The sequence below is a fragment of the Myxocyprinus asiaticus genome, chromosome 30 (assembly GCF_019703515.2).
Source record: "Myxocyprinus asiaticus isolate MX2 ecotype Aquarium Trade chromosome 30, UBuf_Myxa_2, whole genome shotgun sequence".
Taxonomy (NCBI): domain Eukaryota; kingdom Metazoa; phylum Chordata; class Actinopteri; order Cypriniformes; family Catostomidae; genus Myxocyprinus; species Myxocyprinus asiaticus.
In genome coordinates this window covers 36,272,871-36,290,905 of record NC_059373.1, presented here as the reverse complement: position 1 = coordinate 36,290,905, position 18,035 = coordinate 36,272,871, and the positions used below count along the sequence as shown (strand labels likewise).

The 18,035-nt window shown below is 37.3% G+C and overlaps 1 protein-coding gene across 4 annotated transcripts in view; it reads left to right on the top strand.

Annotated features, from left to right (window-relative positions):
- Window positions 1–18,035, top strand: part of LOC127420690 (RNA polymerase II subunit A C-terminal domain phosphatase-like) — a 185,447-nt gene that overhangs the window by 62,297 nt on the left and 105,115 nt on the right. For 3 of the 4 annotated variants that reach the window (XM_051663163.1, XM_051663161.1, XM_051663160.1), the window contains exon 11: window positions 5,999–6,155. In XM_051663163.1, the coding sequence (XP_051519123.1) occupies window positions 5,999–6,155 (157 nt within the window). Of the gene's footprint in view, window positions 1–5,998; window positions 6,156–6,261; window positions 6,324–18,035 lie in introns of those variants that run through there. The other variant, XM_051663162.1, reaches the window with a different exon arrangement.

Genomic DNA, 18,035 nt, shown 5'->3' with positions numbered 1-18,035 from the left:
ATGGAGCTTTTTGCATTATCTTGAACATTGTCTAGCATTCATTTAATGTATTATTGTAGTTTAGCTAAAATTACACAGATCAATCCTTATGGCACTATATTTCACATGCTTTGCGGTTATGTAAGCTTATCTGTCCAATAAGAAGAACGCCAGTTCAGGGTCGGTTTTGATCCCCAAAACCGAACGAAGGTCCCTCCAGGAATCAAATGCCCTACCGATGTTCACTCTAGTTTTCGCTCGACCATGATCACATTCCCGCTTAGCCAGATGGGATTCAGTAGATAAATCTTTTTTTTTTTCTTTTTGGCTTACTCGGAGTTTGTGTAGGAGTCGGTGTTGTGCTGGGAGCCGGATGTTTGCTGGATTCCATCTCTAAGATAACGTTACCTAGTGTTGCAGACTGTCTGTTGATGTGGAAGAGAAGCTATTACTGAGGCAAGGCTCTCAGGAGTGTAAATAAACGTCACATTCTTTGGATTTTCCCGGCAAAAGCGACCCGCTCCCTTCGCATGAAAATCAGTCTACAGGCTTTAATAGGCAACCTAGGAAGTCCGGGAAGGGCTCATTTTTTAAGTTGTATTACAAGCCGTTCACACATTGGCAAAAAAAGGCAAATATTACATAAAATAAAATGTTACATATTGCACATTTAAGTTAATTAATTATAAGGACATTACTTGGGTTACACATTTCTAAAATAATATTTAATATTAGTGGAGATTGCATGTAGAATATAACACATTTGCATTTCTGTGACTGCTGAAACAAGTAATTGTAAGAAACATGGAACAACAAATATTGACATTTGAATTAGTTTAGAGAAAAACAAAAACTTTTGCTGGAAAAGTGTTTTAGAAAGTAACTTAAATGTAAATTAATTAGCAATGTTTATTAAAATAAAGAGTTTGGTCTCCGAATACTTTTTTTGAATGTCAAGAGAGCACAATTAACTTCAGTGCAGTGCTGCCTTGCAAATACCATAATGGGGTATTTTGAATATTGCATATATTTGTATTATTTCAGCTGACTGTATTGATCATGTCCAATTTCATGGTTATGAATTAAATGGATAGGATATTTAGATTTGAATTTTAGGAACCAAATGTTCGCTCATGAGATTTTTTTTTTTTGTTCATTTATGTTACATTTTATTTGAATTTATTACATTGAATTTCTTACATGTTGGTGAATTCTGACCAAGTAAATGTAAATAACTAAGACCGTATAAAAACCTTCAATAATGTGAATTTCACAGGTGTTTTGTTTAGCTGTTAGCACTGATGGGACACTTCATGCACAGATGCTGCTCTGTCCAGCAGATTTCCCACAATTCTCTGCTGTCTAGTGTTAGTCACAGTCTCTCTCATGTCAGCAGGAGGAGACGGTTTGTTTAGCTCCAGCATCCCTCTGTGTCACTGCTGTGATTTCAGAGTTTGTTTGCTTGGCAGACCAGTCTTGAACTTTCCCATCAGACCTCTTGAGTCTGGCTCTGTTACTATGGAAACATGGTGGATATTTCAAATAACTATGGGATAGTCAGGTGCACAAGTGGTTGAGTGTGAATGCATCTTGAATAAAACTGAAGGTTCACAAGTTGTAGATTAGGAGGCATGTATTCACAGCAATACTGGTTTGGATTTTCTGTATCGTTTTTCTTTTCCGAAGAAAAGAAGGCAAGAGTGTGCTTTATCTTTTCTCAGCTCTTTCTTTTGAAATTTGCCCTTCAGAATATCTTTCCTTAAAGAAGTCGCAACATATTTGTTAATATTATTATTTTCCCTGAGGTCCATTTAAAATATAAGTAACCTTTTATGTATATATATATATATACTAATATATTAGTAATGCATGACCATTTCTCACCTCTTTCTCACTGTCTGAAATGAGCTGTTTTGGTGCTGCCTTTCATTTAAAGACTTGATTATGCTTTGTTTTTCCATGTGCGTTACATCTCATATACAGTCCAACATTCTAGCCTTTTAAAGGTTACTCAATATTTACTGCGAGCCCTTGTGGGCATCGGAAGAGAATGACTGGAGAAGAGTCATTTATATTTATTTGTAAAGCTTTACTGGATTTGTTAGGGTTAAGTTTAGGGGTTGGTAGATTTTCCGGCAAATCAGGTAGAGCTTTACTAATGAATAGAGTCATGCACTCAGAAATAACTTTCCCCAAGAATACAAATGACTCTTCCCCTGCCATTTTATGTTTCGGAAATTTGCGTGCGAGCACGTTCGTGCATACGCGCTGTGGCGGCTTTGTGATACTGTTTACTTCTCTCAATTCCAGGCACATATGGCCATACGCACACAGATGCGTACTGGTATGCAAGGTTCAAACTGGGCTGACACCAAGTGGAGTATTGGAGTATACTTAGCCTTTAGAGTTAGATTATGATTAGCTAACATCTTTGCATAGTAGATCAATAATTAATTATAATTATATTTATTTATCACACATTATACATTTGCACATATACAGTGAAATTCTTTTTTTCACATATCCCAGCTAAGCTGGGGTCAGAGTGCAGGGTCAGCCATGATATGGTGCCCCTGGAGTGGATAGGGTTAAGGGCCTTGCTCAAGGGCCCAGCAGTGGCATCGTGGCAGTGCTGGGGCTTGAACCCCCAACCTTCTGATCAGTAACCCAGAGCCTTAACCACTGAGCCACCACTGCCCCACCACATACATGTGTTCTCCAGATGATAAATGACAACACCTCAAATACAGTTTTATTGCATTATGAGTTGCATTTTGACGCATTATGGAATGAAATAACGTGCCTTGCGATCAAGTTTGTGCAGCTAGAAATGTTTGCACGCACATATTTGCTGGGGCAGGGTAAATGTACGTGATCTTCATTTAAACGATCCCGATATCGATTTCCAAAATCACGTGCACGTGTGTGGTAAAATACACTTCAGAATTCTTACATTCATTCATGTCTAAACTAAAGGAAACGTAAACAACGGGACAAAAAGTGTATTTTTAAGTGTTAATGGGTCTATTACAGTGTTTCCCAACCTTTTTTCTGCTACGGCACACTTTTTACAACTAAAAAATCCTACGGCACCACTATCCCACATAGGCTAACCATCGTCAATATTTTTCCTTTTCAAGAACTTGTCCATGTTTTCTGTCCGTCTTAGTAGCGTGTTTACTTGTAATGTTTGAAATTCAGCTATGCAAAAAACAAAAAATCAAAAAACAAGTCACATAGGTAGGCTATGCTGTGTGAGGCCACAGGTGGCAAGAGTGCTAAATGGGTAATGAAAAAACAACAAATTTGCTTCTTTTCTAATTTGTAGATTTGTTCTTGCAATGCCACAACAAATTACAGGGATGCAAACTCATGAGGGGCGAAAAAGGTAAGACAATCACTGGTCCACAAACATTTTTTCAAGCACCAATTTCAGCTATTTTATTGATTCGTTCATTCAAGTTTATAATTGTGCAAAATTAGCTGCAAAATAAAGAGTATTTTGGTGAGGCTTGCTTCTGTTTCACAAATTTGTTCAATTTTATTAACTGATTAGTTCAGTGACCCCTTCTGGAAATGTCACTAAGTGGCGACAAATGAGCGTCTTATGTGCTATGAGTGAGTCAGTGAATCATTCTGAGACGTTCATGACCAAAATCTACCAAGAGACTTTATAGTGTTTAAGCATTAAAAGAACAAAGAAGATCTACAGTCTTCCTTCAGTCTGAGCGTTATTTTTCATCCAAAAAGACAACAATAATAGTCTAATAATAGTGAGTTTCAATAACGTCCTTACCTTCTCCTTTATTAAAACTTGAATGGCTACAAATCTACTGACTTCAGTATAAGAATTAGAAACGCAAAGCAGATCTACGGGATCATTTTCCTACAGTAGCTTATTTAAACAGCTGAGCATGGCTTTTATCAGAGAAGACTACAGTAATAGACAAATAATGATAATTTTGAGTTTCAATAATGTTCTTTCGTCATTGTAAAGCGCATTTCACATGAGTTGAGTCGAGGCGTCAACGCTCCGTTCAGCGCCAGCGTCAAGCGCCACATTGCCCTCCACATGACAAGAGTTGCAGAAAGCGTCACAGAGGGGTGATTTTACGAGTTTGCCACGTAAAAAAGTGGGAGGTGTGCACAGTAAACATTGAAAACATGTATTTGGAAGAGAGAAAAAAGCTTGCAGTTGCTTTGATTGCAGAAAGTAATAAAAGGACTCGTTTATGTTTAAGTCTAAGCGTTTTCTTTGTAAATTTAAATTAGTTCAATAACTGGGGTCTCTGATATTCATAAATGATAAGGTAATTTTTAATTAAAAGAAATTACATTCAAGGTCTCTTCACAAATTTGGACAGTTTTTAAATATTTCTTGTTGCTTCGTACTCCCAAAGACATTATTGGTGAAGCAAAATCATGTGTGTGAAAAACACTTTGTTATAAAGTGCCGTCACTTCATAGACTTCAATGTATTCTGCAGCGCTGACGCGAGTCATGTGAAAGACACTTAACGTGTATAAATATCAGTCACTTTTGCACATTAATCATTGCTCTTCACAATCACAAAAGTAAACCGATTATGTTGGATCCCTGAAATTATTACTTTTTTTTCATGCATTTATTTATTTTGTGGAAATGTATAATTTTCCACGGCACACCTGACAATTTTTCACGGCACACTAGTCTGCCGCGGTACAGTGGCTGGGAAACACTGCTCTATTAGACCTGCTGCTGTATGATATATTGTTCATTTTAATCAAACAGCAATAAAAAATTAAATAAAATAAAAAAAAAAACACTGCTCTTGGTTTAATAAGTTTAGTAGCTTTAAAACACAATATGTACACTGCCTGGCCAAAACAAAATCACTGTTTGGATTTAAGGCAGTGTTATTATCTGGGGCTGCTTCAGTTGGTCAGGTCTAGGCTCAACAATGTTATGCAGCAATAAAATGAAGTCAGCTTACAACCTGGATGTACTGAATGACCAGATTATCCCATCAATGGATTTTTGGACAGAAATAAATGTTGTGATGTTGCATAAGGTTGTCGGAACTATGCCATGACGAATGCTCGCCGTAATCAAAGCTAAAGGTGGTCCAACAAAATATTAGATTATGCTACTTTTTTGGGGGGCCAGGCAGTGTATTATAATCATACAGTGAAGACCAGCAATTAAATTAGTTTTGTTACATTTCTTGTTTATTTGAAAACTTGATATGGCTGTTAAAACCTTCAAGCACTGTTTTCTTTGTTCTGTAGCTTCTTTCTTTATTACTGTTTACTTGTCTTTAATATTTACTTAATAACTTGAAGTAATATTTACTCAAATTAGTTTGTATTTTTTATTGTGGTATCAAATTGGTAATGAGAATTGTCCAATTGCTTTCAAATGTAAGCAAAACTGACTTTATGACTGAAATATGGCCAACTGAATCAAAAATCAAATCGAGTTCTTGTGAATTTAATCAAACTGATAAATCTGTATCGGTGCCCAGCCCTAATATTTGTGTAGAGTATATATTGGACTTAACGAAGCATGTTGTTTACATAAACACAGCCTTTGTAAAATTAAACTCGTGGATGTGTGCCGGGTCTTTAAAACATGCTTGTTAAAGGTACAAGTGCCGTGTTGAAAGAGACTAATTGATTTGGATGTTGTCTGCACTCACCTTCTGTCTCCCTGCTGCAGAATTACCATAATTATCATTTTGTGGCTTTTCAGACTGAAGTGTAGATGTTATTTAGTGTGTGCTGTCTGGTGTGGACAGGCTTGCCCTGTATGTGAGTGCTTGATTTACCTTAGATTGCTTATTCAGGAGCTGCTCTAACCAAGAGAACTGCTGTTCTGCTCTGGTGTTCTATCAGAGCAAACAGAGCTTTTGCGCTCTTGATAAACATCTTGTACCCAGGATGTTTTGAGCAACAATGAATGATTACTCTGTAATTTGCTTCACCAGCTGCTGATCTTTTTTGAGGGTGTTGACTGATTGTTTGTGTATGTGTTTCTTTAGGTTAGGTCAGGGGTCTCAACAACTGGAGGGGGCTGCAGGATCGAGTCGTGACGATGAGCAGCCTGGACCCTCACGCAGGAAACGACAGCCCAGCATGTCTGAAACCATGCCACTTTACACACTCTGCAAAGAAGATCTTGACAGCATGGACAAAGAGGTAAAAAAATACACACATTTAAAATATTTATTGCCACATTACAAAGACAATACAAAGCATGGTATAAATAGGTCAGATTCATATGTTTATTCATGTTATTTAAAAGACTTACAAGGCAGCATCAATGGTCTCCATTAGCACCATCCCACGGAACTTGCAGTGATGAATGTAAGTGAAAATACAGTATATAAGCTAAGAAATTATAGACCCATGTACCCTCAGTCCATTGGTGTAGTCAACTCCCACAGTTACACGTCTCTACTAAGTTCTCTGCTTTTATGTCAGTGCTGTGCTGTTGACCTGTCTGGTATTGTTTACAGTGGTGTGTTTAATAAATTCTCGACATAGACAAAGTTGTATTCCTCCCACATCACAGGAGTTTAAGATTCAGAAAAGGGAATTAAAAATCCTAAACAAAAAACCCTACACAAATTCTCGAACGGTGAGCCAGCAATAATCGCCCACTGAGATCTGGAGCTGATGAATATTAATGCCAGGGCTGTTTGAAGATTTTTTTGAGGGAGCAAATTACTCTGATCATAGCAATGAGAAAATTTAATTGCTAAAGATTTTCAACAAAGGGAAATCAAAATGATGTTCCTGTCTGACAAAGATGCATTTGCCAAAAAAGAAGTTCAAAAGATTTGGGCTGTGTTTGCAAAAGAATACAAGCTAACTACTTTGCCTAGTATTAAAAATAAAATAGCTGAATAAACATTTCATGACAGACGTTTCAAACAATTTTATGTTACGTTGTCAAATGACCTCTTCTTGTTGCATTTGAGTGCAACAAGTCCATTTTGTATCTATAAAAATGTATTAATGTGTAAATATGTCTTAAAGATTGGCAGTCCAATCAAATGAGTCAAAAAGAGGTGGTAAAAATCAAAAATGTAAAATACAATTAATTTGTCACATTGGAAATGGAACCGTTTATGTGCTTTACTGCAGAAGTGGTAAGAGTAGTATTTTAGTATGTCATTCCGAACATAGCCACAGAAATATCCGGCATTCCATTGGTGCATGTTTCTCTGTCACATCTTTCTGCAGGAAGCAAAATGAATCTGACTTTTGATGTGGTTTTAGATGAAAAAGAATAGCTGAACTAGAGGTGGGCACGAGTACTTGGAATTGACAGCAATGATCGATCATGAAAATAATGAAAGATCATGAAAATCCGTGACGTGACTTTTCACTGAATTCAAAATTAAAATAATTGCTAAGAGTTATATACAAATGTATCAAAGAGAGGCTTTATTTTTAATTTTGAGATTGATTAAGCTGTGATTTTCAGCAGTACCTTGATTGTCAACAGAGACATTTCATAGCAACCAAACTGATAAATGATGCTGCAATGCTAGCGTTTTTTTCAACAGGTTTACGGTAATCAGAAGAAAGTTTAATCCCCGTGTTTTGAACATCTGTCTCTGCACAGACTTGCTAAACAAGTTTTATTGCCATATAATGTGGAAACTTTGACTCATTAATGTATATTATTTAATGTTTATCATTTACTGCGAATCTCCTTCGGTGCCGGCATGTTTGCGTGATGTCACACACCTGCATCTCAGCAAAATCAGAGCTGAAGATTTCCGCACAAGTTGTAAGTCTAACATAAAGTGGCATTCCATTTGCAGTTTTCCCTGTATGAAGTTTAAAATTCCAAGTTAAATGGGAGAAATCATGAATCATCACAGCAACTAACTCCAACAGAGCGCAGCATGACTTTGTGTCTGGGGCAAAGACAGCCTATAGAGAAGCGCATGCACACACACGACGTGAAATCTTTCTTTCATACATCTAGATGAAGCATAGCTGAATGTAACAGAACGCAAGGTCTTCAAAACTAATTTCAACTTAACACACCGTTATAAAAACGCGATTGTTATGGCGTCTCCAGTCACGCCAACTGCGGTTTGCAGATACATGGTTCAGAAACAGTGGTGCGCACCTACTAAGCTTATTACAGTAACCTGAAGGAAGAACAGACGCGTTTTCTGAGCATTGTTTCAATGAATTGGCCAGCGAGTCTTTACGTAAGGACAAAATGTCATACATTATATTTTTATTATGCCCTCTTTTGTACTTATTGTAACAGACTACATTAGTAATGAACAACAACAAAGACATGCAATGCAGCAGCCAAAGACGTATAGCATATATGTACATACTATATACGGTATGTGCATGTCTATGTGTGCCTCCCCCCCACCAGTACTCGAGTAATTACTTCGAGTACTCGAGTACACAAAATGACCAAAATGCCCATCCCTAAGCTGAACCAGTCTTTCATCCCTGACTTTAAATGTGAGAAGTCAAGACTCTGAATGAGCATACATACAGATATAAAGGACAATAGCAGGGAACAAAGATGCAGAGTTTCTGAGAACTGAGACCTATCTTCTCGTCGGCGAGCTGGATCTATGTTACTGCTGTGCGATATGAGTCTTGGCATTTATATTGCCTTGCTTATTTATGAACACATCACCTCCCAGCCTGCCTCTTCTCTTCTGACCTTGCTTTTCATTTAAGGTCATCTTTCTGCAGGCCTGCTCCACTTTATTTTTTAATGATTTAATCTAATGATTTGGATATCATCATAATTGGTCATGGCCTCAGTGATGAAAAGATGTGCATCGAATTATGAAGCCTGGGTTCTGCTTATTTTTCTCCCAGCTTTGGAGTCATCAGTGAAACTTTTACAGCTTAAAGTGTTGCATCAGGCTTTGTGTGGGATGAGGTTTTCTTCTTTAGACTTTTCCTTTTACACTTGTCTTGTCATCTTCCCATTTTTCCCCTGAAGTGTAAAAGAGAAAGATGTGCCTCATGGCTCCCTCTTAAAATCACTGACCTAGAAACATTGATTTAGAACTCCTTTGACTTCTTTCTCATATGTCTGGCCTGTCTCAGCTCTCCGCTTACCAGTTATAACATCTCAGCAGTCCATGTCAAAATCCTTTCATTGCTGACAGTCTTCATAATCGCTGTACTGCACTTTGCTGGACATACCAATAGCTTCATATTAAGTTTTAACTTCATGATGACGTGCATGGCTGAAATTAAGCAATATTTTGCTGTTAACACAGCAGTGGATACTACAAATACAGTTTGACTAAGTATTTTGTACTGTTGAAAGCTTTGATCCGCATTAAAGCGTAAGTTATTTATTTACAGGTTAAGTTGAATGCACATAATTTTGCCATTAGTTGACCTGGCCGATTTATCAGTCACTAATTAAGGCAAATATTCCTGCTTCCCATCATTATTTTACACTGAAGGAAATGATGGGAAAGGATGGCTATTTCTAACATCACTAATATTATGTCTGTACTATCAGACACTGGGTAGATACGTATGTTATTCTTTTAAAATGTTGTGTTGCGTCATAAAGTAATGTAATTTTGTCTGTTTACTGGAAGCATTCATTGTGACAGACATGGCATCTAATATTAAAATGACTGTGAACATCAGATTTTAACAAGCTCCTGGTCTACACCAACCATCTATTTAAAGACTTTATTTGGACTGTAAATTCTTCCCTGTAAAATATCCAGACCTGGAAATTCCATAAAATGTTTTGCTCTTTGTGAGACCCCACTGTGAGGGTTCAATCTCAATCTCATTTGTCCTGTTCTGTGCCCAAGCTGATTTTTCTCTCTTATGGGTACCATTTGCCACGGCTCAATTAATCCCCCATTGTTCTATCCGGTTGAGAGGGTTTTTGGTGAATAGTTCCCCACACTCACTAAAGCAGAGATGCAGGACTACAGCATTATCATTCAGGAACTTTGCGAATTAGGATATCGAGGGGATTAGTCCTTTGTTCACAAAACCTGCCAAATGGAACAGAATGGCTTCTATTCTTAGCATGTGGAGAGAGATTGGCTTTAATATATGAGAAATCTTGAGGTTGATTGAAGGTAAATAGGTATTTGAAAAAGTGTGGTTCACACTTTTCTATTTGCCCTACCAATATTTCTTTTAGACAAATATATATGTCAAAACTTTTATATTCTATATATGAAAAATCAATATTTTTCATTCAGCACTAAGCACATTCAACACATTCAACACTAACACAAAAAAGCCATTGTTAGAAAACAATTACTTACGGTACAAAACTTTACTGATTTGTTTATAATTTCCAACCCATTCTTACCCGATGCTTCCAAGACTATCATAAGTCATTTTTGCAAATTCATCAAAAACCCATTTATGCTCACCAGCTGGATAATGTTGCCTTGGTGACATTTAATTCGGCAGAATTCTTAACAATGTGCAATGTATAAAATAAATCCAAATGTTTATGTTGGCAAGGCTTAATAACACTTTAAAAATCAATGGGCCTAACTCATGAAACTTTCATAAATATGCACTCCTGAAAAAAAAAGAAAAAAAGAATAGACCAAGCCCAAAATGGCAAAACATTAAGCTTTTAATGGTCTCCACAACAAGTCATTGGTCAGGAAATTAGCAATAATAAATGCACTCCTGGTGCACTTCTGTGCCACCATTTGCTCATTAACTTTTACTGCAGTGAACTGTTTGGGAAAAAACTGGAAAAAGGAAATTCACTTATAAAGTCTTCTTGTATGCAAAGGTAAAATCATGATAATGATTAAAATAACATCTGGGTGTGCACAATTTTTCAAAAATATCTTCTGGGATGTTTTTTTTCTTAACTTTTTGCCACATCTGATGCAGCCCATCAAAGGCCTGATAACAAGCTCATAAATGGAACCAGGAGTGATAGAGCCAGAAGAGATCTACAATATGCGGTGTTGTGAGTCCTGAGGTAAAGGAGTGAGAAAATCTGCTCCAAAAATAAAAGCAAAGTATAATGCAGGGGTTGCTGTCAGAAACCACATAGCTGGTCTGCGTCAGGCCAACTGTAGCTATTCTGAAGTTTACAAGACCCTAAAGGCCGAGAAAATCCCCATTTCTCTATTAGCTATTAAGAGAATTGGTCAACGCTTTGAAACAACAGGTGATGTTGCCAGAAAGAAAGGATCTGGAAGGCCCAAAGCCTCTTCATGCAGGGACGACCCCTGCTGAAATTTACAGTTCTCAAATACAGGGAAAAAAGCCTAAAAAAAACTGTTTGCAGAATTCAAGACCTCAAAAAACAAGACTCTTTCGAGAAGAACAATAACCGGGAGTTTATATAATGCAGGTTTTGTGTCTAGAAGATGTTAAAATGCCATTGCTGTCTCAGAAAAATATCAAAGACAGAATGAAGTTTTTGGCAGAATATGGAAAGTTTGATTCGGAGTGGTTCAGCAGAGTTCTGTCTTTGAAGATCTGGTGAGAAATAATAGTGAATGTATCTCTACCATAGTGAAGCATGGAGGAAGAAGTGTCATGATGTGGGGAGCCTTTTCAGCTGCTGGTACTGATGAGCTGCTTCAAAAGTCAATGAATGCTTTGGAGTACAGGAGAATATTTCAGAAAGGCTTGCTTCCCACAATTGAAAAGTAGTTTTTAAAGAGGAATGATCAGATGTTATTTTTCAACAAGACAATGCTCCTGCCCACACTACAAAGACTACCAAGAAGTGGCTTGAGAACAAATCCATCAGGCTTATGTTTGGCCTGGTCAGAGTCCAGATTTGAACCCTATAGAGAATATTTGGTCTCACATTAAACTCAGAATAACCAGGAAACGTTTTCAACTACTCATCAACCGTTTGAATCCATCAACATTGAGTGGAACAACACTGACTCTTCTTTCTGTAAAAAGCTGGCTGCAAGATTATCCACAAGGCTTAAATATTTAAAGAAATCAAAGGGAGGGGGCCTGGGTAGCTCAGCAAGTAAAGACGCTGACTACCACACCTGGAGTCGCAAATTCGAATCCAGGGCGTGCTTCAGTGACTCCAGTCAGGCTTCCTAAGCAACCAATTGGCCCGGTTGCTAGGGTGGGTAGAGTTATGTTGGGTTAACCTCCTCGTGGTCGCTATAAAGTGGTTCTCGCTCTGGGTGGGGCAGTGGTGCATTATGCGTGGATGCCGCGGAGAATAGCGTGATGCCTCCACACGCGCTAGGTCTCCGCGGTAACACGCTCAACATGCCATGTGATAAGATGCGTGGATTGACGGTCTCAGACGCAGATGCAACTGAGATTCGCCCTCTACCACCTGGATTGAGGCGAGTCACTATGCCACCACGAGGACTTAGAGCGCATTGGGAATTGGGCATTCCAAATTGGGGAGAAAAAAAAAGAAAGAAAAATAAATCAAAGGGAAAAGCCATCCCATATTAAGTTACTTTATCTATTGTTCAATTCTTGCTAATTTCCTGACCAATGATTTGTGGTTAAGACCATTAAAAGCTTAATGCTTTGCCATTTTGGGTCTTGGCCTATTTCTTTTGCCCAGGATTGTATGTGTAAATTGGGAGTAATTGTGAATGCATCGTGAATGCATGGTGATTCACAATTATCATAATGCGAATAGGAAGCTTTGAACATCTATGCCGAACAGAAATAGAGGGATTTATTTTAAATAAAATAAATTGTGCTCAAGCAGACAGTGATAGTTGAGGACATCACCAGCATCTTTGGTGAAACCTATCAGGTAATCCCCAATTAGTAACTGATACAACTAATATACTCAATTTGCAACTGGAAGAATCTTTAGAAAAATTTACAGGTTGTCTGAAGTAGGTCTTCGACCAAAGTGTTGTAATATAATAAAGATTTGCATGCTGCATGTGCAGGACTTTTTTCTTTCTTCACTGTATGTTGTAAGGTTGTCAAATGTTCTACGCACAGCAGCATTTATTTACAGTGTTCACAAAAATATCTTTGTTTTTCTGCTTATTTCATGAATGAGGGGAAATAGGAACTTGTTGCTTTTAGATGTATCACTTTCCTTTCATGCAAGGAAAAATAGCTTTTCGTCACCCACATAATTACAGGTTCTGAGAAGAACAAAGAAAGATTTGAAATGTTGAAACCTTCCCTGAATGACATGTTGACCTCAGTAAACTCTAATGTTAATTGTTGCCTCTAAGATCAGTCTGAGAAGATTTTAATGGTTTCAGGATTGCGTCATTGTTCACCGTCCCTTTCCGCTCTCCCACAAAGTTATTATTCATCTTCTGCTGTAAGTGTGCAAATAAACAGTGTTGACTTCCACTCAACCAGAGACTCCAGTGACATTAATTATGCTAATTGTTGACATCCAGATCCTGTATAAGAGGTCAACAATGATCTCTCTCATTGGAAAGTGTGGCTTGCTGACTTACAGTAAATGTTTTGTGCTAAGAAATCTTCCATGAGGAACACTAATTTGAGAAAGGTCATTTGCAGTTTTGCTCATTAATTTTCCATGTATCATCTTTTTTTCCTTCAGTAAATGTTTTATTTCTGTTTTGTTTTTTTCTGTGTTTAATTAATTGTGTACTGTAGAGCTAAGTATACAGCTCATTATTGGGCTCCAAGGCAAGTCGTCCCTAGAAATTAAATCACCATTTACTCATCCTCATGTCATTCTAAATGTGTAGTCATTTATGTGCATACAGTGAACAGAGGCTTTAAATTTCCAAAAATATCATAAAATCAATCAAAAGGACTTGTGCACTATATTTTTTCTGTCTTCTGAAGCCATTCATTAGCATTGTACCGGAAACGACAAAAAAACAAAACCTTCCCCACAGATCTTAAATCTTTTAGAGTTTGCTCTTCAGCAAAGTATATTTAATATGCGCTGTGTGGTTATGACACACATAAGAATCAATGGCATCATGTGTTCGGGCTCTAAATTTATAATATGCGAACATAAATGATATTTGAGAGCTGTGGAAGAAGGCAAGATTTTCAGCAAACATTGAAATTTCAGCCTGTTCCTCAAACAAAGCTTTCATATGGCTTCAGAACACGTGAAAGTGCACACGTTCTATGGACCACTTTTAATGTGCATTATTTGTCTATTTTGAAGAGCAGAGTTGAACATTCTTCAAAACATCTCCTTTTGTGTTCTACAGAAGAAAGTCATACGGGTTTGGAATTTCAAAATGAGGTCAAGTCATTTTTATTTGTATAGCGCCTTTCACAACACACATCGTTTCAAAGCAGCTTTACAGAAGATCATGCATTAACAGGAAATGAAACTGTAATATCTCTACATGTCTTAGGTCATCATTGTGTAGTTTGATAAAATACGATTGTGAATTGTGTTTAAAAATAAGTAATTAAATAATAATTGTATTTAGAAACCCAGTGAGCAAGCCGAAGACGACTGTGGTAAGGAACAAAAAACTCTATAAGATGTTGGTTAATGGAGAAAAATAACCTTGGGAGAAACCAGACTCACTGTGGGGCCAGTTCCCCTCTGGCCAACATCATGAATATAATGCCAATATTACTTAATTATGTATAGTGCAAGTCATGGTTTAAAATTATTAAACCAAGTAAGTGTTAAGGGTCAGTGTTTAAACAAAGCTTTGGTATGAACTGTAAGATTAATGACTAATGTCTTTGAAGTTCATCCTGGATTAACTGCAGAAGTTCACATAGATGCATTGTCCTTTGTTAATTGGCTGATGAAGGCTTTTGGTTGGCAATTAATTGATAGTCTATGTATTGCATTATAAGACTGTAGTCCATCATTAGACCGAGGTAATACAGAGATCAGTGAGGTGCATCGCAGTTCAACTGGCCGGTAATTTTGGTGAGGTCTATCCTAAATCCAAGGTTCAGGCAATGGCATATGATGTATCCCATGTCTTATGGTTGGAGTTGGCATCAGTTCATCCTCTGAAGTCCATCGTAATAGACTGAAGTGATGTTTGGCTGGCACCGGCTGCATTTAGTCATCATCACTCAGAGACACGTAGCAGTGGAGTCCAGCACGAAGCAGGAATGGAGCTGAATCCAGCCCGGTTATGGTGACCTCAGGATAGTCCTGAGGTTGAGACAGGGATACAAATAGAATAATATTAGCATAGATGCCATTCAATTTATTGCAGAGTTATAGATCATGATCAATGTGTCTGGTTTCTGGTTCCGGCAGACTTAACTAAAGCAGCCTAATTGTGAGTTGATGGATAATTTAGGTGTATGCCTGGCTAAATAGATGAGTCTTTAGTCTAGACTTAAACTGAGTGAGTGTGTCTGCATCTCGAACAGTGTTAGGGAGACTATTCCATAGTTTAGGAGCCAAATATGAAAAGGATCTATGTCCTTTTGTGGATTTTAATATTCTAAGAACTATTAATAGGCCAGAATGTTGCGATCGTAATGAACGTGATGGAATATAGCATGGTAGAAGGTCACTTAAGTACTGCGGAGCTAGACCATTCAAAGCTTTGTATGCAGTCAACAGAATTTTAAAATCAATATTAAATTTAACAGGTAGCCAATGTAACGATGATAAAATGGGTCTAATATGATCATATTTCTTGGTTCTAGTCAGCACTCTGGCTGCTGCATTTTGAACCAATTGAAGTTATTTATTGATCTTGCTGGACATCCTCCCAGTAATGCATTACAATAATCTAGTCTTGAGGTCATGAACGCATGAATTGGTTTTCGGCATCAGCAACAGAGAGCATGTGTCGTAATTTAGCAGTATTTCTTAGGTGGAAGAATACTGTTCTACAAACATCGGTAATTTGATTTTCAAAGGACAGATTGGTATCAAATATAAAACCGAAGTTCTTCGCTGTTGAAGACGATGTAACAGTACATCCATAGAGAGTCAAATTATATTTTAGCAGCTTATTTTTGGAGGTTTTTGGTCCAATAATTAGTACCTCTGTTTTGTTGGAATTGAGTAGAAGGAAATTTCTGGACATCCAATCTTTAATTTCATTGATACACTTTGCTAATTTTGAAATTTTGAAATTTTGTCAGGTTTTGAAGAAATATAAAGTTGGGTATCGTCGGCATAACAGTGCAAATGTATTCTCCGATTCCTGATAACATCTCCCAGGGGAAGCATATAAAAGGAGAAAAGCAGAGGCCCTAAAACTGATCCCTGTGGCACTCCATACTTAACTTTTGTTTGGTTTGACAATTACCCATTTACATAGACCTAGTGGTAGTGGTCTGCTAAATAGGACCTAAACCATGCTAATGCAAGTCCTCAAATGCCAACATAATTCTCTAGCCTATTCAAGAGAATGTCTTGATCTATTGTGTCGAGGGCAGTTCTAAGATATAAAAGCACTAGAAGTTAAATGCCGCAATGATCAGATGATAAGAGCAAATAATTGTAACTCTGATATGTGCAGTCTCTGTACTGTGATGGGGCCTAAATCCTGACTGAAATTGTTCATATATACTATTTCTCTGTAGAAATGAACATAGTTGGGAGGACACTACCTTTTCTAATATTTTTGACATAAATGGTAGATTTGAAATCAGTCTATAATTAGCCAGTTCTGCAGGATCAAGTTGTGGCTTCTTAATAAGCAGTTTGATAACTGCCATTTTAAAGTTTCTTGGGACATGTCCTAAGGATAGCGAGGAGTTAATAATATAAAGAAGAGGTTCTGAGATTACTGGGAATACCTCTTTTAAGAGCTTATTTGGTATTGGATCTAACATACCTGTTGTGGCTTTTGATTTTTCGATAAGTTTTATTTGCTCTTCATGACCTGTGACAGCGAAGAATTGAAGTTGCACGTGAGGAATATTGTAAGACACTGTTTTCTGAGGTACTGTGACAGCTGATTGCATAATTCCAATTTTATTTCTGATAATTTCAATTTTATCAGTAAAAAAATTCATGAACTCATTACTATTGTGCTGCAATAGAATATCTGGTTCAGTTGAGATTTTATTCCTAACCAATTTAGCCACAGTGCTGAATAAACACCTAGGATTGTTGTGGTTATTTTCTATGAGTTTGCTAAAATATGATGACCTGGCAGCTTTTGGTGCCTGTCTGTAGCTACAGACACTATCCTTCCATGCACCGCAAAATTCTAATTTTGTATTCTTCCACTTGCGCTCCATTTTCCGAGCTGCTCTCTTGAGAGCATGAGTGTGATCTTTGTACCGTGGTGCGGGGCTTTTTTCTTTAATTTTCTTTAATCGAAGGGGGGCGACACTTTCACTATTTTCTGTTATTTCATCAAGTTCTTCTAGACTTGAAGTCACCAACAATTAAAGCTCTATCTACAGAAACTACAAGATCTGATAAAAAAAATTAGCAAATTTACCAAGACAATCAGAATCTACATACTGTAGCAAGGGCAGAAGATGACAGAGTTTTTTTATTTAAATCTGACGGTGTCACATTAGGCATTATTAGTTCAAAAGACTTAAATTTATATCCTGTCCTCTGAGTAACACCAAAAACTTCACTGTAAATTGTAGCAACACCTCCTCCTCAACCCTTCAGATGAGGCTCATGTTTATAACAATAACCTGGGGGAGTAGAATCATTTAAAATAATTTATTCATCCGGTTTAAGCCAGGTTTCGGTCAAACAGAGTGCATCCAAACTATGATCTGCAATAATTTCATTTACAGTTAGTGCTTTGATAGAAAGAGATCTAATGTTTAGTAGCCCTACCTTCATATGATGTTTATCTTTTATTTATTTATTGTTTTCAAGTTTGACCTTAATCAAATTTCTTCTAAATCATTTAGTGAAAGTTTTGTAGTTCAGGGAACAGACACAGTCTCTATGTGATATCTAGGCGATACAGTCTCTATGTGTTTGTGTGACCTGTGTGACATTTCAAGGGAGTTAGCAGACGTTCGTATTAACCAGTTTGTCTGCTTCCTGACCTGGGCCCCAGTTAGCCAAATACGATCATTATTAAGACTATGAGCTAAATTACTAGAGAGGAGAGCGGCACCTTCCCTGGAGAGATGGAGTCCGTCTCTCTTTAGCAGGTCAGGTCTACACCAAAAACTCTTCCAATT